The 25,774-nt window shown below is 40.6% G+C and overlaps 1 protein-coding gene across 2 annotated transcripts in view; it reads left to right on the top strand.

Annotated features, from left to right (window-relative positions):
• The window catches only part of SLIT3 (slit guidance ligand 3), a 482,283-nt gene that overhangs the window by 41,521 nt on the left and 414,988 nt on the right, over positions 1-25,774 (top strand). For both annotated transcript variants that reach the window (XM_031506038.2, XM_031506039.2), the window contains one exon: positions 3,864-3,935. In XM_031506038.2, coding sequence (XP_031361898.2) covers positions 3,864-3,935 — 72 coding nt within the window. The remainder of the gene's footprint in view (positions 1-3,863; positions 3,936-25,774) is intronic.

Raw genomic sequence — 25,774 nt, 5'->3', positions numbered from 1 at the left:
GTAGATTCATGCAGTAATGGGATGGTAACAGGTCTAGGCAAGCAGGGGGCATTTCTGTTCCTCCCTTAGGACCACTGGTTGTGGAGGGGCTGCAGCCCTACAGATCCCTCAGAGTGCCCAGCCTGTGCTTTGCAGCTCTCCCTGTGCTGGCATTCCCAAGATTTGCTTCAATTTGCACTGCAAGTTTCCCTCTCTGTCCTAGAACTGATACTGAGAGGTGAGGATGAACTCCAGCTCTTGTCAAACGATGTGTTAGGAGCTCTTCCACTGCATTTCATCCCTGTTTGGCACCTCTTTGTCAAACCAGAGGAAACTGTGCTTATAAATGGCCATTCAGAACATTTGGTTTTTTCATTAAATAATCTTTAAACATGTCTCTGTCTCCTTTTTTGGAATTTAAAAACATCCTGTCTGGTACTTTGATACTTCTGTATTGAGGACTTTCTTAATGGCCTTTCTCTCAAGCCCAGGAAGAGAAATAAGAGGTGTAATTGGGATTTTTTCCTAGGCTATTGGTGGTTTTCTGGCACATAATAAATAGGAGCATATTAAATGTATCCTACATCAAGTATGTCTAAGTTTCTATGAGGTGATCTAGTCTTGTATTTCAGTAAGTATTGCAGTAGAAGTTATAATGCAGTAGGTGATGTTCAACAGAAACAACCCTCTGTTCATTCCCGTAGTTCCCCTGAGAACCAAACTATGAATAAAATTACTTTTGGCAGAAGTTTAAACTTCAAATAAATCTTAGGAAGTGCTGGAAGGTTTGGAGGATCCCATAGCTTGAAACAAGACATGGATAGACATTGTCTTCAAGTGTTTGGTGTTACATTTATTTGTTTCATTATCAATTAGTAACATAACCTGGCATTAGAGAGCTGCAGGCTCTGGTTTGTGGCTAAAATAAATCTCACCTGAAGCTTCTGCAGGGTGAAATCTCTGCAGGAGCATTGACCAGCAGTGCTGGGGGAGCTTGAAAATCAAGTTTATGTAAGTTAAAGCAAAAGCAGAATTTCATTGTGTTCTTGGCCTTGATACACAAATTCAGTTTGCTTTCTGCTGTAGTGTAAAAAGAATTTAATTTATAACAATATAATTTTAAAAATATTAAGCACATTTAGAGCCATACAAAATGTTTAGTGCTGGTGCAGAGCAGCCTACAGTGTCCTTGTGTGGATGTTAGATGATGTTTGAAACAAAATCAATATGGAAGGAATTTTATGTTGAGATATTAAAATGCTTAGGAGAGTTAAACAGGGCAGCTGAGAACTTGGTCCTTTTGCTAGCACAGTTAGGAGAGTGTTGGCCCACAGAAACCATAGGAAATAGAACAAGATGTTCAATCTTCTGGATAAGTTTGATAGTAAATTACAGAAACACCTTCAATATTAGCATTTTTCCCATTTCTGGGTTGCTTGTGTCACTGCAATTTGTAAATGTTTCACTTCTCAGGTTGAAGCTTGCTAACCTGGAAATACGATTTCTTGTTACTACAAATATTTTCTTGTCTGCTTGTTGGTGTGAAACTTCCTGTTCTAGAAATTTAATCTGATTTTGATTATTTTCTTTGGCTTAGAACAATAACCATAAGCTCAGCATTTGTGAAATCCTTGCAAGTAGAGAAAAGAATAATCTTAAAACATATTCCTGGAATGTTGCTTTGACATGAGTCAGATGACTTTGGGTTGACGGTGCATAATTATGTGTACATTGTGAGATCTGAAATGATAATCAGACACAGGAATAAACATTTGACACCGTGTGTAATAGATGCATTTCACTGGCACTCTTGCATTTTGGATGACAAATAAGCTGATTTTGTTCAGTGTGTCTCAATGACTAGTGGTGGCCTTGGTGAAGGGATGGATCAGGAGTGCTAAGCCCTGAATAAGAAATATTTTTTTTGTTATATTTCATCCTGTTATTCTAAAAGATAAACACAATTAACCAAAGTAATGACTCTGATGAGGGCTAGGTAGCACATTGCCATCAACCTTGAATTAAATAAGCTTGTTTACTTAGGTACAAAATTGTGAAATGTCACGTGGGTGTAAGGATTCAAATCTTCCCATATATTTTTTCAGATGCAAAACTAGCATCTCTCATATTCTTTAAAGGTTTATTTGCGGTTTTGTTTATTTGTCTCAAAAATGGCCTTGAGTAGTTGGTAGAGGCTGCAGGAAGCTCATGTGGTGTGTGAAATGCACAGTGTCAGGCTCTGTGAGCCTGCAGATGCAGCCTTTGGTCTGTTCTAGGTGGCAGAAAGAGAAGTTGAGGTTCCCCTCTCCTCCACCACCCCTTTGTCTCACGAGACACGTTCATATGGTGGCCACGTGAAAACTCTGCCATATGAAACCCCACGATGTTAGTTTGATCTCAGGAAGGCCTTTCAATTCCAAAAATTCCTGAATTCTGCTAGTGAAATGATTCACCGTGCAAGAGAACTGGAAAACAGGTATGGGGTGCTGAGCAGCAGTGGGTTTATAGAAGTTCCAGGTGTGTTGTAAATGCAGGCGAATCTAATGGGAAGAAATGATGATGTCTGACTCAATTCAGAAGGCTGAATTATTTCTTTATTATAACTATGCTAAAATACATTAATATTTTATATAAAAGGAGGATACTAAAACTGTATACTACTTTTTCTGACTCTAACACAACTCATGACCCTTTCTGGAGAGTCCATCCCCAGGTGGATTGGATTGGCCATCAGGCTCAAACAATCCTCTCCAGAATCCAATCAAGCAATCACACCAGGGAAACAATTCTCTAAATACATTCTACATAGGAAAAACAAAAAGCAGAAATAGAAATTGTTTTTTCTTTCATTTCTCTGTGCACCTCTATGAAAAATCCTGAGAGGGAGAGAAATGTGCTTGCCACACAGGTGTCTTTGGAGATCAAAACTTCAGCAAAAATAGATCTGCTACAAAGGCTCATATATGAACTTACAGAGCAACACAGCTGCCCCTTTATGCAGTGGGGTTGTTTGTAATTAACTCATTATGCAAATAGCATTCATTAGGACTGTGAGAGCAGGTGACTTTTCATTGAAAAAGAATTGAAGAATAGGGTTGTGTCTTGCAAGCAGAAGTGCTTGCAGATTTTGCAGTGCTCTCACACATTTTATGGAGAGGAGGTTCATGCTTTTTATAGTTACTGGGCTGGAATAGCTTGGAATGGTTGTTTTCTAAAAACTGGCAAGTTGTCACCAGAGTAAAAACTCATATAGTGAGTGAGTAAAAGGGACTAATGTATAAACACTAATCTGTTCTCTAAAATGTTCCTGGAAGAATCTTCAGGATTAATATTCTATTTCAAATCACCATGCAGTCATCTGGTTACCCATATGTTCATATTTTCTACAACAGTGCTCAGGTTTTCCAAGTGAAGTTTCAAGAAAATTCTTTTAAAAAAGAAATTATGTATACTACAGAAATAATTGCTAATCTGGGAATAATCTTGGTTGGTCAAGTTACTGAATTTACTGTGCCTACATTTTTTGAAGGAGAATGAAAATCCAGATTCCTGCCTGTAGCTGTTCCTGAGGCACAGTGAGCTGAGTGTATGATTTTCAGTAGGCATCCAGAGGAAAATGAAAAGTTATGGTTTTGTACTCATGCATATGAAAACTTTGTGGTACCTGTCCCTTGACTCCCCACCTCGTGGATGTGGGCAGGTGCTCTACAAATGACACAGTTTGGCTCCTGTATGAATAAAATGCACGAGGCATCATTGGATTCATTCATAGCCTGAGGTTTAATGCAATGGGAGCTTCATGTTTTTATGCATAATAGAATAAACTTCTTCAATTGGAAGATAATCTAATCTATTTTTTTTTTATTCTGATTATAACTGTTTAGGCGTCTGAACAAGAATAAATTGCAAGTTCTTCCCGAGCTGCTTTTTCAGAACACACAGAAGTTAACTAGGCTGTAAGTATAACCTGATTTATTTTGCTGCAGTGTGTTTCTATTTTATGTTCCTTATTGTGCAGATTCACATGTTTGTGTTTTGACTGCAGTGAGAGGTTTAATTTCTGTGATATTAAAGTGCCAGTTAGTAAGGGTTTTTCAGGGGATGTGTTATGTTTGCTTGTGTGTAGTTGTAATTTGTTAGAGTATAAATATCAGAGGTAAGAGAAACCACAAAATTTTTGTTTTCCTCATATATTCACCAGGATGACGTCAAGGTGACTTATTTTGAACTCTGTCTGTAAAGCTACAGAAACCATAGGAAGTGTCAGGTTCACATATCTGGTTCAGTCTAAATGCCCACAAAGAGAGGGTGTATAAAATATTTTAAAATTTTATGCATAAATTATTTTAAAACAATGGAGGTTACTACAAATTCTTTAATTTGGAAAATTATCCTTTCAAGTAAGTCAAGGCTTTGCCAGATAGACCAGCGAAGTTATGGCTGCTGCCTCATCAGGCAGGAAGAGGAGAAATTATGGAGAAGAAAAGAATTTATTTATTTGAAATATAAAAATGGTGTTATAAAATATTTAGGTGTTATCAAGACCCACTTCAACAGCAAGAGAAGAATATCATAGACTTGGCATTATTTGTTTTTTGTGGGAGGAGGGAGAGGGTGGTGTTAGAACAATAACTGGATGATTTACAAAATACATATATTTTTAAAGTATATAAAAATGAAATTGATGAGCAGGTGTCCACGTAGTCACTATCAAAAAAGAGTCATCTACCTTTTTAAAGGAGTAGTCAAAAACAGTTTGAAATAATTTTCTGGATCCTGCTGAACTTAAACTCATGATCCAGACTGGCTTTTTGAAATTTGGTAAAACTTTTTTTTTAATGATTGAGTTTGTTTATGGAAAATCAGATCCTAAGACCTGTGATTTGGATAGTGAAATTTTGAAGTTATTACAGGGTGGCTGAAAAAGTTCTCCATTCATGTGGAGTTTTTGTAATTGTTTAAATGCATCGACGTGCAACCAAGCCATTTAGACTATGCAGTAAATTTTTCTTTCTGTGGAAACACAAACCACATGGTGATATTGGAGATTAATTTTGGAATCAGATGACTTTAAAGAAGTAGGATCTTGGTTTTTATTTAAAAGAGGCAAACTGAACAGTGCTGTGCAGCAAGTGATATTGAAATTTTGGAGGAATTCTCTAATGAACTTGCTCTTGAAAAACTGATCAAGTCAATGCCATTATTCTGCAGATGTAAATAATATATTAGAAAAATGCTGTAGATGTGTTTTAGTTGTAAAATCTGCTTGGAAAATCTTTAGTGGACTTGTTTTGCAAGCTTTGTCATGACTTTTGAATTCACTAGGATATATCTGCTGAGTGGATTTGCTTGAACTGGACAATTTGGTTGCATTTCCTAATGTTCTTTGCATGGTTTTGAAATTTTGCACCTTGAAACTCCACTTGAGTATAAAGTGTGAGCTGGGACATAATTGCAGATACCTTAATCTGGTCTCTGGAAGGTGCCAGTTATATTTATTTGTTAGAAGAGTTGCTTTGGTTGGTTGCTTATCTAAAGGCTATGATGATGCTTTCCAGAGAAAAGCTTTTATAGAGTTTACCTGGATCTCTACAAATTCCAGCTTAACGTGTCGAAAATTGCTCTGAGCTTGGTCTCATTGTACCTGATGTCATGAGAGGAGCTCTGGTAATTTGTGGTTTCAGTGGAATGCTGTGTGTTGATAACTTGTGTGCATCTGTCCTCAGGAGCCTCGCACAAAGAACTGAAGTGAAAGTAGCTGAGGCTGCTCAGTACCACAGAGTGTGTTTTTCAGCAGGTCATGTAATCATGATGCATTATAGCCCTTAACAGCACGGGCAATAATTTTGCTTTTAGAATATAAAGATTGTAATAAAGTTACATAGAATGGAGTGATTAATCTGAACGCTGCGTTCTGTAATGCCTCCCAACGGATGCTTTCGGAACATTTGTCTTTATTCACTGACATTCATTCACTCTTGCTTACTGTTGAGCAGTGCATTAGATAGATCACTTTAACACTGTTTGTCAGAAGAAATTCTCTTTTTCTTTTGAAGATACAAGTGTTATATAAATACAGTGTGTATTATAAGCAAATAAATCTTAGCTCAAGTGAACTGTTACAGTTTCAAGTGTAGTTTGGTTGCGTGTTTTTCCGTCATGGGATAAGAATGAAAAATTTGCTTCCTACTAAAATTTGTAAAAATACACCCACACATATATATGGTTGCTCTCTATTGTTTTGTGTTGCTGTCTTGGTCCCACTGCTGCTAGATTCAGGGCTGTTGTTTCTTGCTTCTGCTCTGACCTGTGTGGATCCAGCAGTGCCCCTCTGCTCTCAGCTGGCTCCAATGCCTGAGTGGACGGGCAGTGGTGCCTGCATTCCTCCCTGCAGCTGCTCTGACCCAGCCTCTCCACAAGAAAGCAGAGCTGAAAAAGTGATGAAAGGACATAAAAGCAGTGAAACAAAAATCTATAAGACAGGCTGATGCAGGGGTGAGGTAGATTCTGTGGAATTTACGAGCAGTGAATTTAAATGAACATTAAAAAGTGTAGATAATGCTGGTCTTAATTTTAATTTTCCATGGTATAGCTATAGTACTTCCCCTGTCATATTTTCCATCTCTTGACTCTGAGTTACTCAGACATTACTCCATTATTTTCTTTTTAATAATTATAATCCTCATAAACTAGAAAGTCCAATAGTTGCGTATTTGAATTGTGTAAGCTTGCTACAGCTCAAACAATGCAAATTTTTCAAGAACTAAGTATTTCTGTGCAGTATGTCCAAATGGTAAGATTTGGGTTTATTCATTGGACTGAAGAGTTCCTAGTCTTGTCCATGGAGGAAATAGAGATGAATTCTGTGATTCTGAAGCTGCCCTCTCCAGCAGGCGTGCAGTGAATGTAACAGTCCGTGGCTTTGTTAATGAAGGTAGGATCCATACTCTTTTTAAGATAAAGTCAAATAGAATGATGGCATTCTAAGTTTGGTGAGAGTATGAAAATTGAGCATATTGATGATCATGAATAAAATTTGGTGGAGATGGAGCGACTGAGCTGCTTAAACATGAAGGAACTTTGTGTGCCAGAAGGTTTCAGGGAAGACCTGGTAAAGTTTCAGGAGTAGTTAAAGGCTGAAAAAGCAACTGAGGGCTTTTCTGTGTGTTCTGTCAGCCAGGCTGAAACCTGGGGCTTTACTGGAACCAGCTTTGTTTCTGTAGGTCGGTATCAGCAGAATCTCTTCAGCCCTGCTGCTGCTGGGCAGTCACAATGTAGGACCTGGTTTCATGTCGGTGATGTGCTGGAAAAGCTGCAGGACAAACCTGGGGCTCTCGTGCTGCTCCGTGTGCGCACAGCTTGGGACAGCAGTGCTGCTGTCCCTGGTGTCCCTGTGTGTGTCACCAGGTCATGCAAGGTGCATTTCCACTGCAATCCCCTTGCTGAAAACTACTGAAATCAAGTTCAGAATGCTTCTCAGATTATAACCTCAACCCTCACTTCAACTCCAGGTACCTTTGGCTTTTTTCTCCAAGCCTTTCCTAAATTCTGAGCATCAGGATATCCTTGCATCTTTTACAGGGCTGGTTGGGCTTCGTTGTCACATCTGGTTGATATTACAAGCAGGAATATATCTAGTGAAACAAACCTTAAATGGAATGTGAGGTGTCCCACAAAACGAGTTTCTCATAAGGCTTTAAACCTTTTCGTCTAGAAAGGGTGGCTTTGAGATTCATGGATTTTGTTTGCTTTGGTTTAGATAAAGGTTTTAAGTTTAAGTTGGATGGTGAATGAACCCTTGATTGGATTCTCTGGTGGAAATGCTTTTCATTGCCCTGTTGCCTTCACTGCCTAGGTTTTAAAGCTTCTCAACTATTTTATCTGGGATAATTGTCTAATAATTCAGAATGCAGGCACTTTTAATGAGAAAACTGAATCAAGGAAAAGACATTTTTAATGAATTGAGAAATAAAAGCATGAAAGATAATTTTTTTAATGGTTTCAGATACTTACTAGTATCTATCCATAAAAGAAGAGGTATTTTTAATACAGGTGATGAAATGCACAGAAAAAGTATAATAAAATGAAACATGTGATTTAACAGCTATGAAACTACATTTTGATTCTAAGTCAATTATTTTCTTATATCCAGAATAACTTGTGAAATTTATCTGCAAAGGTTGTAAGCAAAGATTTGTGCCTGCTGCAATCCTGTTTCCTTTGTGTGCAAAACTGGTGAATAAAATGATTGTAGTGCATCTGCTTTTCACTAAAAAACAAGTATTCTAGGGGTCCATGAGATACTTATTTATCTTTGAAAACAAAAGGGGGAAACAAGCTCATTTTCCCACAAACACCCTGTCATGTAAGAATATATTGTTTCATTGTTGAAGCCTCTATACCTCAGGCTAGCTGCTAAGTAGTCATGGTAAAGCTCTTTTGTGTGTGTGAAAAAAACCTCTTAGAAGGGCTCTAAATTCAAGTCTTGGAGTGAGAATTAATGCCTCTACCAAATTTATAGCCATGGACCATTTGTTGGGTCTATTTACTTTTAATGAACTGTCTTAGTTGTCGCTTGACTGAGCAAAACAGGCTCTGGAAACTTAGATACTGAAATCTGATACCAAAATATTGGGATAGTGGAAGCATCCATTAGATTCTGAAATGAATTTGTTTACTCTTTGGGTACTATCAGAACATAGATTTTATTCCAAAAAGGAGTGTCTTAGTGTGGGAGCAGAGCCCTGTGATCCTGAACCAGAACAATTTTGGTCCAAGGCTGAGTGTGCCCAATACCTTTGTGCTTAAATTTTCTAATTGTGATGTCCCAGTGTTTAATCATATTCATTTACAATTATTTCTGAAGTAGGCTGAAGTAGACATTATAGAAGGAGACATTATAGACAAGTTATTTCTTTTAATAAAATGGCATTTGCTCCTGGTGTGAGGAACAGTAATGAGTTGCTTGTTGTTAACGTGGTGTAAGTATTTGCAGCACTGTGAGATTTGTCAGAGCTGGATCAGTGGGATGCTTATTTCTTGTCTAGTGGAATATTTTGAAAATTGATTGATAGATGGGTAAAATAGTGAGTAGGTACTCGCAGCACACAGATTCTGTGAGTAGCCTTAAAAAGAGGCAATATTCAGTTTTAGCAGAATCCCAGAAGGGCTGAGGCTGTGTGCTGGGCTGACCCTGGTGGGACAATGGTGCCCAAAGCTGCTCTGTCACTGCTCTTCTCAGCTGGGCAGGGAGAGAAAATATAATGAAAGGCTTGTGGGGGTGGGATAAGAGCAGGGAGAGAACCCTGACCAGTGTCTGCCACAGGCAAAGCAGACCTGACTCGGGGATATTAGCTTTATTGACGATGAAATCACAGCAGGGCAGTGTTTCATTTTTAGAAATTGCTATTTGCCATCTCTTTCCTTGACTTGTTCACTTCCTTATGATATCAGTGTGTGTGCAGTGTGTGTATTTGATTTTGTCTAAGTAGTTTCTTTGGCTAATTCCTGGTAGGAGCAGCTGGAACTGTTTAGTTAGTGCTGTGCTTAAGAAGCTGCCCTGGTTAGATGTAGATGTGAAGGTGTTCTCACCTTCCCTGTGGGGCACTGCTGTGCTGCAGTGCCTCCTGCCTGGGACTGGACAAGGGCAGTGTGTGTCAGATTTTCTCAATGTCTGCTTTCCTCTGATGCCAGTGTAGCTCAGATGTTTGTTGTAGGCTGGGGCTTGTTGCACATGGCTGTGATTTGCCCAGGATTTGCTGCTGGAAGCCTCTGAGAAGTGTCACTTGTAACACCTCCTCTCCAGCCCCATCCTCAGCCAGCTCAGACCTCCAAACCACAACTCCTGGTCAAACTCAGCCTCTTTCATCTTGTGCGTGTCATTAGAAGTTGTGCTTGAAAAAGCAACCAGATAATACATTTTCTTTGTGTCTTCTTTATTTCTCTGTTTGTTCTCTTTCTGGAAAGAAAGCTCTCCCAGACTGTTGCCTCAGAGCTCCATTATCATTTCCCACTAAAGCAGGATCCTGACAATTCAATTGTTGCAGGAGTTTGAGTTAGGGTGTTGCCATGACAAAAGAGCATGGGCTTGTAACAGGGTGTTTTTGTGGTTTCATCCATATCCAATAATTGTAGTTTTACCGTGTATAGATCACAGCAGCTCTTTTCAGAAGACAGTAAATAATTACAGTAAGTGTTTGCTGGTCTCTGGGGTGCACTTCTGGCTTGGGAATGATGTGCATTAGGTCAGGGGCTTGTGCTGCAGATAGCTGGATGACATTGACACCATTTATCAAGCTGAAGTCAATCTACATCTTTTGGGCTCTGCTTGTAAATAATGTATGTAACCCTTTTTTAAATACAAGTACACACCAATTTTATTTGATAAGTCTAAGGATCTTCTGTCTGTCTAAATTAGTGCAGAAGAATAATTAAAAATCTAAAATATTTTTAAATTTATTATTTTGGGAGTAGAAAAAGGGAAACATGTTGAAAAGCCAGAAAGCTTCCTCCTCAGTGTTGCCTTTCCCCCTGTGTGAAATTGGTTATTTGAAATGATGGTGTGCAGATGTCCTGTTTCCCCTCTTAAGGGAAGCAGGCACGACTGGGGAAGAAAGGGTGTTTTTTGTGAAAATTACTGCTGGGTTTTAGTGGCGTCTCCCTTCTAAGGAGGGTTCTATTGCCAACTTCTGTGATCAGGTCATCTTATTACAAAGCTATTTAAGGGAGTTTGTGGCAAAGGATTATACATTTCCAGAAGAAATGCCACACATGCAGATTAAGCATAAGTCTGCTTTGGAAATAAGTTGTTTTACTCTGTTAGCTGAGTAACTACTGCCTCGCATTTCCAGTGGTTTTTCCTTTGCTACTTGAAGGGTGACATCTTTTCATTGATATTCAGCTCAAGAAATGAGGAGGCTCCAAATTAGTGGGATTAACTTGCCATTTAATAATTTGATAATTATTTGCTAGCCTTAGCCATGCTGCTGGGTGTCCATTTTCCTGAATGTTGGGGTTTTTAAAGCACCCTCAGATATATTCAAGTTTCAAATCACATGGCTTGTAGATAAAACATTAAAAATACTGTTAATGTGTTGTAACTGGCTGCTCAAAGCAGTCCTGAACTGCAAAATGCTAACACTAAGAGCAGTCTTGTGAACTCACTAAGTCCAGTCCATGGTTTTGCATCAACAGAGCCCTTGTAAGTAGTTTCTGATGCTTCTTAAAATTTGCCTTAAAGAATACTGAAAAATTCTGTCTGTGCTCACAATGAGACATTAATTTCCATCAGAGTTCATTCTTTTTGAGAAGAACCTGAAGGTGCTTAGCAAAATCAGGCTTTTCTGAACTTCTGCAGGATCTGCTGCTGCTTTGAGTGAGTCCCAGCAAGGGCAGCTGGATGGGGCTCCATGGTCAGTCAGCACCTGGAGAGCTGCACATGAGGGTTCTGAGGGTGGCTTGTGTGCTCTGCCAGCTCTGAAATGTGTCCTCGTTAGCTGCCTTCAGCTTCTGTCTTCAGAGTGATGAGTTTAAATGGGGGAAAAACAGTGACAGCTTCTGGTTACCAGGGCTTCCACATGACTGAGCTGTTATGTCTCAAAACACAGCAGTGGTGGGTGGGCATTATTGGCTTGCTGGTTTAGGTTACTCTTCAGAATTTGGGCTTTTTTGCTTCTGTGAGCAGCAGTCCAAGTTCTGTAGCTGCCTGCAGGGCTGGGTTCTAGTTCCTGGGGCTTGATTTGTGGTGCTGCTGCTGGTGGCCTCTGCAGGGTGGATTTGTCTGTGGCACTCATGGGCTGCTTTAGAGCCTGACAGAGGATTGAGTGGCTGTGGGTTTGCAGCTGGAGATTAATTAGGTTATATCACAGGTATATTATTACTGGGGGATTCTGACCTGATGGTTTACAGGCAGTTTTTCTGGAAACTGGATAACCCTGGTACTTTGTGCAGCTCAAGTTTGTCAGGGTCTGATTTACTGCATTTGTTTTGTTAATGTGGCTTTTTTTGGCCTTGCCATTAGAGCTAGTCAGCAAATGTCAGCACATCATGGTGTATTGCACTCAGTATTCTATATGGATATTGCTTTTCTTGTTTGAAAACTTCCTTTGAATCAATTAGTTGTTATGTGAAAGTTTTTTGCCTTTCCTCTTTGGTCATGCTCTGAAAAAGCCAAAAGTGTTTTCCTGAGTGTTCAGTGCTTCAGAGCTGCTGGAGTCCTGTCCATGGTTAGAATGAGCAGTGGGAAATTCACTTGTAAATTGTCATTACTGCAACTAGGAGACAATGCAGAGTGAATATGACTTTTCTTTCTGGTGAGCAGGAGATCAGAATGCATTTGGCATTATTTTCACACTGAGGCAGTTTCCTCACACAAAGCGAGTGCAGGAACAGATTGAACTGATGACCCGAAGTGCAGACATCTCATCTACGCAACAGGAAAAATATCATAATGATAATGTAAATATTTCTGCTGCTCTCCATAATAGACTGTCATCCTGAGGCCAAAGATGAGTTTACATTCATCGTCTTGTAAAAGCCCTTTCAAATACTTTGGAAATATGTTGCAGATAATGAGAATTTCTTTTAGTGTGTATGGATAGTAGAAGTAGGGGACATGATCATTTGTGTAGAGATACTAATGAGTGTTAAATTACAAGTGCTGCATGTGAAGTCCTGATTTCCATCAGTGTCTTTAAAAAGAAAAGGCTGTTTCCCATCAGCAGCTTTCTGGCTTCAGCTCTCCTGGTTGTTTCATGGCAGCAGAACCCTGATTTACCTACAGAGATTTATTGCCCAGTCAGAGTGCCCCATGAGTTAAGGGCTTGGTAGGTAAAATGATGCAAGTCCAAATACTTCCTTGTTTTAATTATCATTTGCTTTTCTTCTTGAAATCTGCAATGTGTACTATGGGAAGCTTAAGTCAGGCTTTCTGGAGCTTTTCCATGTGTTTCACAGGGGTAACAGGCCATGCCTGTTTAAAGTATTTCAGACACTTAAAGGTCTCGAAAATGAAAGCTGCTATTACTTTTAAATGCACTGGGTTTGCTTTTGAAATGCAGTCATAAATGATCCAGGATTTCATTTTGATTCCAGTCCCTGCAGTTGGGAGAGCCGTGGGATTGTAGCCTGGGGCGTGTGTGTGCCTGTCAGAGGGTCAGGAGCTGAACCAGGGGATTTGATCTGGAGCCTGACACAGCTCCACATCCCCAGCACAGGCCGCACTGTAAAACTTACAAGGGTAGAAAATATTCATGAAACAAAATTAAAATAACCGGTGCAAGTCATTAAATGTTACAGTGCTATGAGAATAGATTGGCAAGGGCGGTTTATCATCATCTTGTTCTCATGACTAAGGCAATGATGTTGTACAAGGTGTGCCTTTGAACTGCTTTTATTTCTTCATTCAGTGTAACACACTGAAAACAAAAGGTTACGGCACCATGCGTTATACAAAGTCCATGAGCTGATTTTTAATGTTTCCCTTATATAATACTTTAGAACTTAGTGAGATTATTCAAATATCCTGCAATTGCCACTGTTGAATATTGAGATTTTCTACAATGAAAATGCAAATACTACTGAGAAAATTGACTGAAGCATATTTGAAATTACGTAGCTGTCTTTGGCTTTGCTCTGTTAAACTCCCTGATGGGCAGCTGCTAGAGACATCTATGAAATGTTTTCTTCAGGAAACAGCTGATATGAATTTACTCCATTCCTATTGATCTATGAAGGAATGTTAAGTTTAATGTTTTGAATGGTTTCCATGCATGGTACGACATCAGCGCTCGGTGAACTGTGAGAGGAAAAATGCTGACAAGAAAAGCATCCGATATGAAACCAAATATTGTGCTTATAAAGTTAGAATCTTATTTTGTGAGAATAATCCTGTATCCTACCACACAGCCACAGGAATAGAACAGCTTGTAAGTTCTGACAATCATCCCTGGGTCAGCCCTGCCTTGCTGTCCTTTCTGGGACTGAAGAGGGTTGCTGAGTGCCCTGGGACATTCAGTCTCTGAGCCCCAAACTGATTTCTTTACAATAGGCATATGCACAAAGTGACTGTGTCTTCAAAAGCACTGCATGGAAATTTTGCTTTGTTCACCTTGAGTTTGCACTACCCTGCTCTACTTTTTCCCAGTAACTGCTCTATTAACCCCATCCCTTAGAATCCCTCAGTGGGAGCAGAGCTGATGGTCTGTTGTGCTAGGCTTTTTCCTTGGACATTTTCTGCAGGAGTGGCAGCCTATGCAGTGTTATTTGATCCTGGAACTTGCTGGTCTATAGGAGGTGTTTCTCTTAAACTCCTTCCCTTCCTTGGCTCCAGAGGCCTCAGGTAGCTGCTGCTGTAGGAAGGACTGGAAACAGCATCCAGGGACAGTGCCCTGCCATTGGGCTGGCTGCAGTAGAACCCTAAATCCGTGTTCTCTGCTGGGTTTGTTGGAGGACACAATGGCACATCCCTGGGTGAGCCAGGCACATCCGTGAGGCTGTTCTGGAGTCTGCCACGGAGTGGGAAATGCAGGCTGTGGTCCAGAGTGTCCCTGCCTCTGGCAGGAGCAGAGTCAGGCTGGCATTGCTCAGGTGGGCTGCTCAGCTTGGACTTTCAAGGCAACATTTGTGAAGTATTTTGATAAAGTGTAGTTTACATGCATCAGTAATTGCAGGCTCCAGAGGGACCATGGTATTTTTTTCCTGACAGGACAGAAAACAAATTTCCCATAAGCCTGGGGAATGCAACATGCCACTTGCCCCAGTTGGTGGTGAACTTCAAAGGCAAGCAATGTTTCTTTTTACTGGCCTCGGGTTTTGCACTATTTTATCTTCAAAACTGGCATTTCAATTGCTTGAAGGGAATTATTTTTCTTCACTGCCTGTTACTCTATTTTTCCCAAATGGCATTGCTGGTTTTTAAAAATGAGGACCACCTCACTCTCATGCAGCTGGAGCTTATTCCAACTCCTCTTTAATGAGGTAAACCCATTTCATTGTGTTTAAATAAGCACACGAACAAAGGGCCAGTTGCTGGGTTGGCCTGTGGATAGCTGTGGCTTGCAACAGGCCATGTGTCGGGTGTCAAACTTGGCAAAAATATCAGCTAGACTGTTTTTCACTTTGTACTTAAGGTTTGTAAATAAATACTGCTTTATGGAAAGTGTAAATGATATACCTTTTAAAGTTGAGACTTCTTTATTACCAGTCTGGTTTTTTCAGCTCTCTAAATTCACTTGAGAGAGTCCTTGCTTTCTAAAGAATGAAATGAAAAGGGGAAAAGGATTCCCTCTTCCTTTACGGTACATTAAACATGCCATAAAATATGGAAAAGTGAGGACTTGTCACTCTGGCTTGACTCTGTAGCCCTCAAAATGAGGAAGGAGTTCATTAAGCAGAGATTTTCTGAGGCATTTTTTGTGTGTGTGCCCCAGTATTTGAGTGTCAGATTGGCAGGAAGAATTCCAGAGTGAGCTGCTCTTTGGGCTTTCAGCCTGGCCTCTCCCTCATGTATGGTGACCTGAAAGATTACCAGAGTTAAAAACTGAGGGAAAGCAATTTTTATGTATGAAAATGTCCAATATTCATAAAGAAACAAGCTCTAGCAGCTCCCAGTGAATATTCAGGAGCTAGAGGGCTGCAGGGGATGCTGCTGTGTTGAATGGCCTGTGACGATGCTTCTGTGTAACTTTAAACTGCACTTCTTAAATTATGCAATGCTTAGGTACTTCACTGAGGTGTTTTTTAAAGTATATTTCCACAACTGACTTCATCTGCACAAGTAGGGGAGATTAGTTGTAGAAATAGTGACTTGTCTTGGATCAGCAGTCACTGGGTTCTTAGGAGTTTTTTCCCACTAATGTGCCTGCTTTTGAAGGTTTTCATATTTAGCATTGTGGTAGCCAAGCCATTTGTTTCTTTCTCCTGTAGAAGGAGATTTTTCTGGTTTTCTTGCCAGAAATATAAGAATATATATATACAATAAAATATAAGAAAGAATGGACCATATTAACTTCATCAACATTTAGCTGGCTGTGTTCTGAGTGGGAAGTTGAACCATATGACCACAGAGGTCCCCTACAACCTGAGTTATTCTGTGGTTAGAGATCTTATTTACAGTATTTAATGCTAGGGCTTGGAAGCTTTTAGCTGGTTCAAGGTTTGGCAGAGACTGGATGGGATATCAGACTGTGGAGTTTTTCTTTCTTGTCCTTCTTCTATTCAGAATGAAAGATTAAATGTAGTAGACAGGATTTTTGTGGGTGCTGGAAGATCCTGTACCTAAGAGGTGCAAGGCTGTGCTCATCATCAGGATGTCAGAGTATGAGATGTTGGTTTTCAACTCCCACAACCCTGGAAAGTCATCAGGAGCCAGAATTGATGAACTGCTGCCGACAAAAGTAAATTTTACCTGTGTCCCACCCTAAATTGTGCTGTTTGAATCCACTTTTAACGTTGACTTTGGTGTCCTTTTCAGAGGTAGGATGTGCCTTGGTGTTTAGTGGTTTTGTGTTTTATCATCTTGCATCTTACTGTGGGAGGAATTATTTTCTTTATCCCTTTTGTGAATGTGTCTTGTTTCTGCTTTGCTTAACAGCAGCCTGTAAAAGCAGAATGGCTGATCTGGGAGGCTGTGGTGTAACACAGGCAGAGTTTTTGTTTGAAAACAGTATAAAAAGGAAAAAGGGAGTATAGTGGAGATGGCTCCTGTTCTTGGGGTTTTCCTTCCCAAGATCCTGTTTAAAGTGGACTTGGCATGGATGGAGGATCCATGGAGGTTTTCCTGCAGGAGGAGGGATTTCAGGACTGGCCTGCTCTGTGTTCACATCCAGTGGTAAAATCTGACAGAAGGGCACACTGGGCTCAACCTCCCATTATCTAAAAATGGAGCTTTTGCATTTAAATGTTATTAACTTAGTTTCGGGTTGCAGCTACAAAAAAAGGTTTGTTCTGTTTCTCATCTTAATCTGATGATCTTGATTTAATTTTCAAATTTATTTCCAAACAGTCTCTAAGGTAATGTTTCTACAATGTCAACAATCGATTTAAATTACAGAAAAATCCCAACTATTTTAAAAAAAGTGGTTAAAAGGATATGTTGTCTGATTGTCCACTGGATTATGCTGAATTTCAGGCATGTGTTAAGCTACTGCAGCACTATGCCCATGTCACAAATGGGGTTTGTGTATGAAGATTCAAATGGGCCCAACCAACCATTTCATCATTTTGCAACTTGTGGAGAAGCTCCAGCAAAGGAAAATACAACACTATTTCTTGCATGATGACACTGGTGATACTTCCCCCTGACACTGAAGGGAAGGGCTTCTTAAAAGTGTCTTCAAGAAGGCTCAACTTGACACACTTAATTAAGTTAATGAATTACAAACTTTTACTTAAATGTGTAAATCAAAAGGATTTTTTTAAGTAGTGGGGTTTTTTTTTCCATAAAACGTTTTTGTGAGTTTTTCTGGCAGCCATCTGTATACAAAATATTAAAAATTCCAAAATCTAACATTTGTGTTATGCAGATTAATTAGTTTAGAGTTCTTAGTTAGTTGGCCAAAGAAATGATTTATGCTGTGGAGATTGCCATGTCAGGGAGAGGTAATATGTGAAGTAACTGTTGACTATGTGGATGAGACAAGTACTTCAATTTTAGGAAGGTTTTTTTTGAAGAAAAAATGAGATATTTAAAATGCTTTTCTGATTTAATTTTATTTTTGTAATAAAAGACAAACTCAGTTTGTAAGTTGATTAGAACCATATAATATTATTTAGTGGTTCCAGTTTTCACAGACTGAAGACAGACATCACCTCATAGCCCTGCATCTTAAACAATTCCAGATAGCTTAATTATCTTTAATAACTTAATGATTAAATTATTCTCTACTTTGTTATTCTGAAGGGGTTGCGAATAATTGAGTACACACTTTACACAGTAACTTCTCATGAATCCATACATCCCCTTGTTATACATGTAGTGATGATGCTTATTGAGACTAGTATATTATTGATTAAAATTTCATGGGGTTATGCATTTTATAATTCCTGAGAGAAAGAGTAGAAATTACAGTTGATGTGCAGTGCTCTTATTCCTTAGAATTACCCCAAGGCACCTGAGTATTTGAATGAAAGGATGGACAATGTGGGTTTTTTGCTTATTGTCAACTATCATCCCTTGCTGAAACACATTTAGAGACTTTTTATGGGATTGTGGCGCTTTTTTGCAGAATTTTGTGTAGGTGTGAAAAATTTGGTAGCATTTATTTCACTTGTAAAAATATTAGGGGACAGAAGAGTGAGTGATCCACATAGTGAGGAGAGGAGCCAGAGATGGCATCTGCCAGCCTGGGGGAGGATTTTGTGGCAGCTGCTGCATTCTGCTGTGGCACTTTGGGTTTTTCCAGGCTAAGTCGTGGCCAGAGGAGCTGGGTGAGGATTCCTGATCCAGCTCCTGATCCTGCAGTGCCAGGGGGATTTTCCCTGGGCTGGGCCAGGCCTGCCCATCTCCTGCAGCTCTGGGAGCTCTGCAAGCACACATTGCTTCACTGCCTGAAATCAGAACTGGCAGCTGAGGCCATCATTATAAACCCCTGGGAAGAAATGCAGTCCTTTTGAACTTCTGCTGACTGTTGAAACAAACCCCACCCAACCAAAAAAAAACCTAAAGTCAGACAATTTGAAAGAAAGTACAAAAAATACAGCGTTGTCTTGCGCTGTTGCCTTTGCACAGCAGAGTCCATGTTCTAAATATACCAAGTTACAGAGAGTCAGGAGAGCAGCTGGGATTTAAATTCTGCATTCCTGGTGGTTCTGACTGTGCCTCTTTGCACTGAACTCGCTCAGGGGTGTGCAGAGTCCCTCTCCTGGAAATCTGACATTGTTCTGATCAGCATTTCAAACTGTGTTAGGGAATAACTTGGGGAAACAAAAGTCCTGCATGGAAAAACATTGATCCTGTGACTATGAGTTGAGTATGTGAACTGATTTTTTTAAAGTCCTGTTAGAAAATATTAATTATTAGGTAATAAGGCAAAAAAATTACCTGATAAGGGCAAGGAATTTTGGAATGTGGTGGGCAAGGCTTGGTGTCCTGATTGAATTTTCATTTGTTGAATTAAGTGTATTATTTAAACAGCTTGGATTCTAGAGGATTGGATGGCATTTTGAATTAAATAACTTTGTGGGGGTTAGTTTACTGTTAGGCAGCACTGGTGTTAAGAGATGGTGATTTATTTTATTGTAGGTAGCCAAACATCTTTGTGTGCTGGCTGTTCCACATACACATACATTTTACCCTCTTGGAAGGTACTTTTTTCCATCCCTGCTCTTGCATATGTTGTGCTGCTGCTGAGTTGCTCTTGGAAACCATTTCTTACTATGGATATTGGGACTGTTTTTCAAGGAAATGCAGTACTTAATAAAAACAGCATTTAATGCAACAGCCCAAATAATTACCAGTGTTCATACTAGTCTATATTCCATGAAAATGTTACAGTAATGCTACTCTTTGCCTTCAGCTTGTTGTATTATTGGCATATTATATAAATAGCCAGCTCTTGAGATACTTGGGAACTTTTGAATGAAAGCTTTTGTAGAATTAAAAATTGCTGGGTTTGGGTTTTAATGGGAATATTGGGAAAATCAGACACTACTTGAATTGTTTGAAGTTACTACAGAATAAGTGAATTCTAAAAAGACTGCATTGTGATCTTTCCTGTTCCTGAAGCACTGATGTTTTTTCAGCAGTTGCAAATCAGTGATTAAATAGTCTCTTGGTATAGAGACAGGACACAAAGGGTTTAGCTGTGCCTTGCCTTGAAAAGTCATGGAATTTTTTGGTTAAACACAATGAACTTGAAATGGTGAAATCTGAGTGAGTGATCTAAGTAATTTTGTTGCAATTTTCTTCAACACTTAGAATGCCCAATTTTTGTGGCATAATAGAAGGACACAGATGAGAAATTGAGTTATGGTTCCTGACAAAATGGTCCCTGATATTAATAGAAAGGAATAAAATAAATTGGAGCCGTTTTTATGAACCACTGAAAAGAATGTGTGATGGTGAGTTTGGAACAGCAGCCAGGCTGGAACAGAAACAGGGATTGAGTTTATGAGCTTGAGATAAATATTTAGAAATGCCATTTCACTACGTGCCGAGAGTATTTTTCACATTTAAGTTTGGTTTCCTTTTAAAGTGTGTGTCAGATAAGAGCACCTGCTACTGCTGCTGGTGGCAGGTCTGGAAGCCCAGAGGTGGGCAGGGAATGGCTCCAGGGACTGGCAGCCAGGAGGCAGAAAATGGTTTTGGTATGGGCTGGGCAGTGAGGCTGAGAGCGCCAGTTTGGGAGAATTTCAGCTATGTCATGGGAAATGGCCACAGCCAGACTTGTGATTAGCAGGAGAGAGCAAATCCTCTGGGTCATTGCCAGGGTTCAGGAGGGCAAAACGCTGCTGGGCTATCAAATTGTTGCCATACTTTGTTTAAAGAAGAAAAGGAGGGGAATTATAAGTGGGGAAAAAAGCCTCATAACCTAACAAAGAAGGAGATAATTTTGTTGGGTGTGAAATGTGCCATCATTTTAATGTTGCTGACATGTGCATCCTGAGGACAGAGAAGGGCTGGACCAAGTGCATTCAAATATTGAAGATATTGAGAAAATCTGAAAAAGTAACACCTACTCGCTTATTTGGAATTTTTTTCTTTGGATTAAAAGAATCTTCTCATAAATTGCACTGATTTTTTTTTTCTCCTTATAAAATTTACCTGCATGAAGGGTATTTATATATTACTAATTCCAAAATGACTTAAAGCTGATTTTTCTGTATCCTAAATGCAAAGATATCATGTGGCATACTGAGGGAGTATGTAAGTATTTTACCCTTTTTTAAACAACAGCAGTATATTTGAAAAGGACACTAGTTAGAGCCAAAAGCAAAGTGGACAACTGCAAGTACCCTCAGCACACTAAAATTCATTGAATGTTTCTGATGTCAGGCACGCTGTTGCAAATACCTGCTGAGCGTGATTTGGGAGGGCACTCCAGTAGGAGTTTCCTGGTTCTGGGACATTGCAGCTTTCCCAGCCAAACCTCTTTATTCATTCACCTCAGGTGAGTAAACAGAGTTGTTTTGTTTTGTCCTTCAGTGGTTGCTCCTCAAACCACAGGGCCAGGGCCCTTGGAACAGCTCTTGGGGTGTCAGAATCTGTGGTATTGATGGTTCTGAGATTGTAGAAAGTCTCTGTCTTTCTGCCCCCCTGCCAAAGCAGAAGCCAGAATTGATCTGTGCTGGTTTCCAGGTTGTTTATTCTGTTTATCTCTCACATGTTCTGCTGCCCTGCCCAGCTCTGTCCTGCAGGGCAGCGTGTGGGGCTCTGCCCTCAGTGGGATGTTACAAACATTAAATACCAGAAACTCCCTGGGCTGGATTTACAATAACGTGCCAATATCTGTCACCTGCGTTGGACAGTGTGTCCCAGCCTGAACCAACAGAAAAATGCCAACACCACAGTGAGACATGGAGGGCATGAAGAAGGAGAAAAAGGACAAGGCACACCCAATTTCCTCCATCTTGTCCCCTTTGGAACCCCTCATCTAGAATCCTAAAATTTAACTTTTGCACCCATGCCACACTTAATTATTGCTTTTATCAAACACTCAAAGCTGGTAATTGATCCTGTGAGATTGAAAACTCTTTTCCATGGGCAGAGATCACAGCCAGTGTCTCTGGGGGCTCTGTCCAGGGGGGTTCCTGATCCCTGCCAGGGTCCCAGGGCAGCCAGAGGGAAGCCCTGGATTCCCACATTGGGGCAGAGAGGCGAGCGGGCTTGTGCCACCTGAGACAGCTGGTGCTGGGCACGGGCAAACCCATTCATTTTGTGCTCAGGCTGTGGGGCTGATGGTACCAGCCTGGTTCAGAGGGAGCCCACAGCCTGTGGGGCAAGGCTGGATCTCCCTGGATCCCTGGATCACGGTGGGATGTGTGGCTCCTCCTGCCAGGAGCCCCTGTCCCCGTGGCCGTGATGCTGCCCTGGCCCCTGGTGCTGGCTGTGGGCTGCCGTGGGACTCGCTGCTCTGCATGTTCAGCAGAGCGGAGGAATGCGCTGGGGTGGCAGCAGAAAACCCCCAAGTCCTTTGACCTGGGTTAGCCCTGAATTCTCCAGCCTTGTCTCCTGGTCCCAGGTGAGGGTACGTCCAGCCAGGACAGGGACAATTGAACGGGTCAAAGCTGATTGTGCCAGACCTGGAAGTGACAGAAATGCAGGTGAAGCTCTTCTCAAAGAGCCTGTGTGGCAGGCCTCACACAGAGCTCCACTTTATTTTCTGATCACTGGGCTTTTATTTATTTCTTGTTCCCTCACAATACTAATGACATTTCCAGTTGATCTTTCTGATTTTTCATTTCCTTACACTTTTCAACTTTCAGTAAATACAGCTCCACATTCTCTTAAGTTACAGAAAACTTACCCTAAAAGCGAGCCCCTGCAATTTACATGTCAGTAATTATATTTTGCTGTATTAATCTGATTGCTTAATTAATCCATCCAACCCATTTCTTCACTAAATGCAGAACACTTACAGGTTAGTGTTTCAAGAATAATACTGTAAATGAGCAGAGCTGTGCAAACTTCTCTGCCAAATGCTGTCTAGATGGAGAGTCCTTTCCCACACAGAGCTGCCCTCCCCCACTCCTCTGCAGCAGTGGGAATCAGAAGCATCACCCATGACTCATGGCACAGAGCTTCATATCTGCTGTGGAAGCTTGGAATTGTGTCTGCCCTGGCCCCAGATGTAAATGTGGGACTATTTGCTGACCAGTGAGAGTTCACATGGAGCATTTGGCTGGAGGACAGCATTTTAAGTCTTCATGATGATAATACTGATGCATTTGGGCTGCCTGGAAAACCAAACCTAGGAAGGTCTAAGTAGTGTATATATAAAGTATTCAGAGGGAATCAGGGTTGATTTTGATACATTTCTTTGCAAGGTTAGGTTGAATGTCAGCAGTCAAGCAGGCTCTTGTTGATGGGTTTTCTCTTAAAAAACCTCAATTTCCTAAATGAGAATTCATTCACTCAGAAGTAGCTAAACCAAATCTAGAAGTAACAGGCAGGTTTTTCCCAGAAATAAAGCTGTTCACTTGAGGTGACATCTGGGTCTGGTTTTAGGTGTGTTTCATTCCCAAAGGATAAACGGAATGGATAAGCACAAAGTGCATCTCTGCTCTGTGTTGTCACCAGTGGCTCTGCTGAGGGCTCTGTTTGCACAGGGCCTCAGAGGTAGTTCAGAGGAAATCTCAGCCTCTTAGCTCAGGGATTAAGAGGTCACCACAAGAACCTCGGGGCACATAATCCTGGAGTCAGAGGCTGAGGCAGTTCTGCTCTGTAGTGCTGGGCATGTTCCACTGCAACCAGTGACAAAATGTGACTGGTGCTCTTGGCAAATTTGGGGATGAAGTGGAGGGAGGAACAGGTATGAATTGTGGGACAATCGTAACAGAGCTATCTGGAAACATACAGGAATTTCTCAAAGTTTTCAGCATTCTCAAAACCAGATGAAAGCCTAAAAGTGCCCAGATATGTAGAAGAGATTTGCAGTGTGTGTACATGAATACCACAATGATTGACACAGTCACTTTGAAGTATGTTTTTAATTATGTTGTTTTCATGTAGTGCTGCTTGTGAAATGTTTTGATCTCACATAGGAAGAAGAGTTAGGTCTGTAACAACCGCATGAATGGTGTGAGAGTGCTGTGCAGTGTGTTTCTGTGCCTGGAAAAACTGGCATCTTGTTCCCTGTCATCAGCTCAAGATGCGAAAAGGAAATGTACAACTGCTGAAAGTTGTGCAAAGAATCTGGTGAGGAATCTTCTGTCTTTGAAGATCCCCATATGGGAGGTATCGGTGCATGTTTTGAAGATGACTTGGTTCTTGGGATTCCTGAAGGTATTAGGGAGGAATGAGTGTAGCAGGCTTGTGTTTGGCAACAGTTGAACAGCACAAACCAAATCACAAATGCATAAATATGGTAAAGTTATTGTCTCTGTCAAAGCTGAGCACAATTAGAAAGCTCTGTCCAACTGTGATCTGTGTGGTCTGCCTCCTGGCAGTCAACATACTGGAAGTGTAGAAGTCAGTGTTCCAGAAATTATTCTGCAAGGAGCTGTCTGAGCTCCTGATGGGCAAGGCTTGTGTTGTCAGAGATCAGATTGTGTTGCTTTGATAGCAAACCATCCATCTTGCTCCTGTTTGCTGCCTTAATCAAGTCAGGCTAAATTTCCAGACTAATGTGCCTTCCAAGTGCTGAGAGTGCTGAGGTTCAGTTGCTGGAGGGAAAGGTGTGCTCAAGGAGCTATTAGATGTGAAAATACCTGGCTTGAAAATCGTGAAAAGTTTCTAAAGGGAGAATGGGAGAGAGTAACTGGGATTCAGAGAAAGCCTATAAATTGCACCTTTAATGGAACTTCTTACTGGGCTCAGAACTAGACCTATAGAAAACAGATAGTGTACCCCTTAAAAATAAGAAAAATCTGCTTCTGTTTCAATAGTCTTTCTCCTCTCTATGCACCTTGCTGTATTTGCAGTTGTACCCTGCAGCACTCCCCACTGCTCAGCTCTGAGCTGTCACTGTCCTCCAAAGCCCTGCAAACCCTGCAGGTTTATGGCAAATTGATCCCAAATAGTCACTGTTTTTAATCAGTTCTGGAAACCTATAGAGCTGCATGATGCAGTTCATGACCTACCTTCATATCAAACTTGATACAAATAATTAATTTTCAATAGCAGTTGCTGCAAATCCTGGGAAATATTTTGTTTATGGGGCTTTGAGGATATTCTCTGAGAACAGAAGCAGTGTGTGGCAGAATGAGAGAGATCCCTCCCCTCTTCTGCAAGATAAGAGTGATAAAAGGGGAAAAAAGACTAAAAAGAGGTCAGAGTCAGCTTCCCTTCTGAGGCTGGTGGAGCAGGGCTGTTTGAATGGCCATGGACAAAAAGCTCAGCAATTGTGAGAGTGGGTGATTTTCACAGGGCAAATCAACCCCTTAGTCAGGGAATTGTATTTTTGTAGATAGGATGCACTAGATTTACTTTTTAGACAGTTATTTATTTTAATACTACTTCAAGGTCTCCCAGCCTTGCCTTGATTTCCTTGGGGCTGATTTGTTGCTGGGTTTTTCTTTGCACCTCACATCCTTATTTGGATTGCTGTGTAGGTTTTCTGTATTTCTTCTGAAATAAAGTCCCTGAGGGTGCCAGGGGAGAGCTGCTCTCCAAGAAACAACCAGCAGAGAGGGGGAGAGATGGTGATAATGGACAAACTGAGTTCTGTGTGTGGGTGGTATCTAAAAGCATTTGCCCAGACTTTTATATCATGAGCTGCAAGTCAGTGGTGTGCATTTCCAGTGACTTTATTCTGAATTAAGGTGAGCTGGTAGACATGCAGATTTAGAGCCTAAATGGTTCTTAGCTACAGTGCTTCTGGTGAAGTTCTGCTGTTTTGCCACAAAGCAGATGGAGCTTTACTAAGGTGTTTCATAAAAATTCTGGGGATGGCTTTGACAGACAAATCAGGAGGAGAATTTAGTACTCAGATGGCTCTAAGCTGTCCCAGGAAATTCTGAACAGAATTCTCTCTCTGGTAATTAAAAAAAAAAAAAATCTCCTGAGAGTAGGGACTGTGAATGTTGGATTCAGAGAAGAATCTGCTGCTTTTGTAACAATGAGACATAATTGAACATAGTGTTTAATTCACTGGAATGTTTTCTGAGTGATATTTGACCCACAGGGAAAAAAAAAAGA

Source organism: Lonchura striata, chromosome 15 (genome assembly GCF_046129695.1).
Source record: "Lonchura striata isolate bLonStr1 chromosome 15, bLonStr1.mat, whole genome shotgun sequence".
Taxonomy (NCBI): domain Eukaryota; kingdom Metazoa; phylum Chordata; class Aves; order Passeriformes; family Estrildidae; genus Lonchura; species Lonchura striata.
The sequence above is the reverse complement of the archived record's forward strand: the minus strand, read 5'-3'. Positions and strand labels throughout refer to the sequence as shown.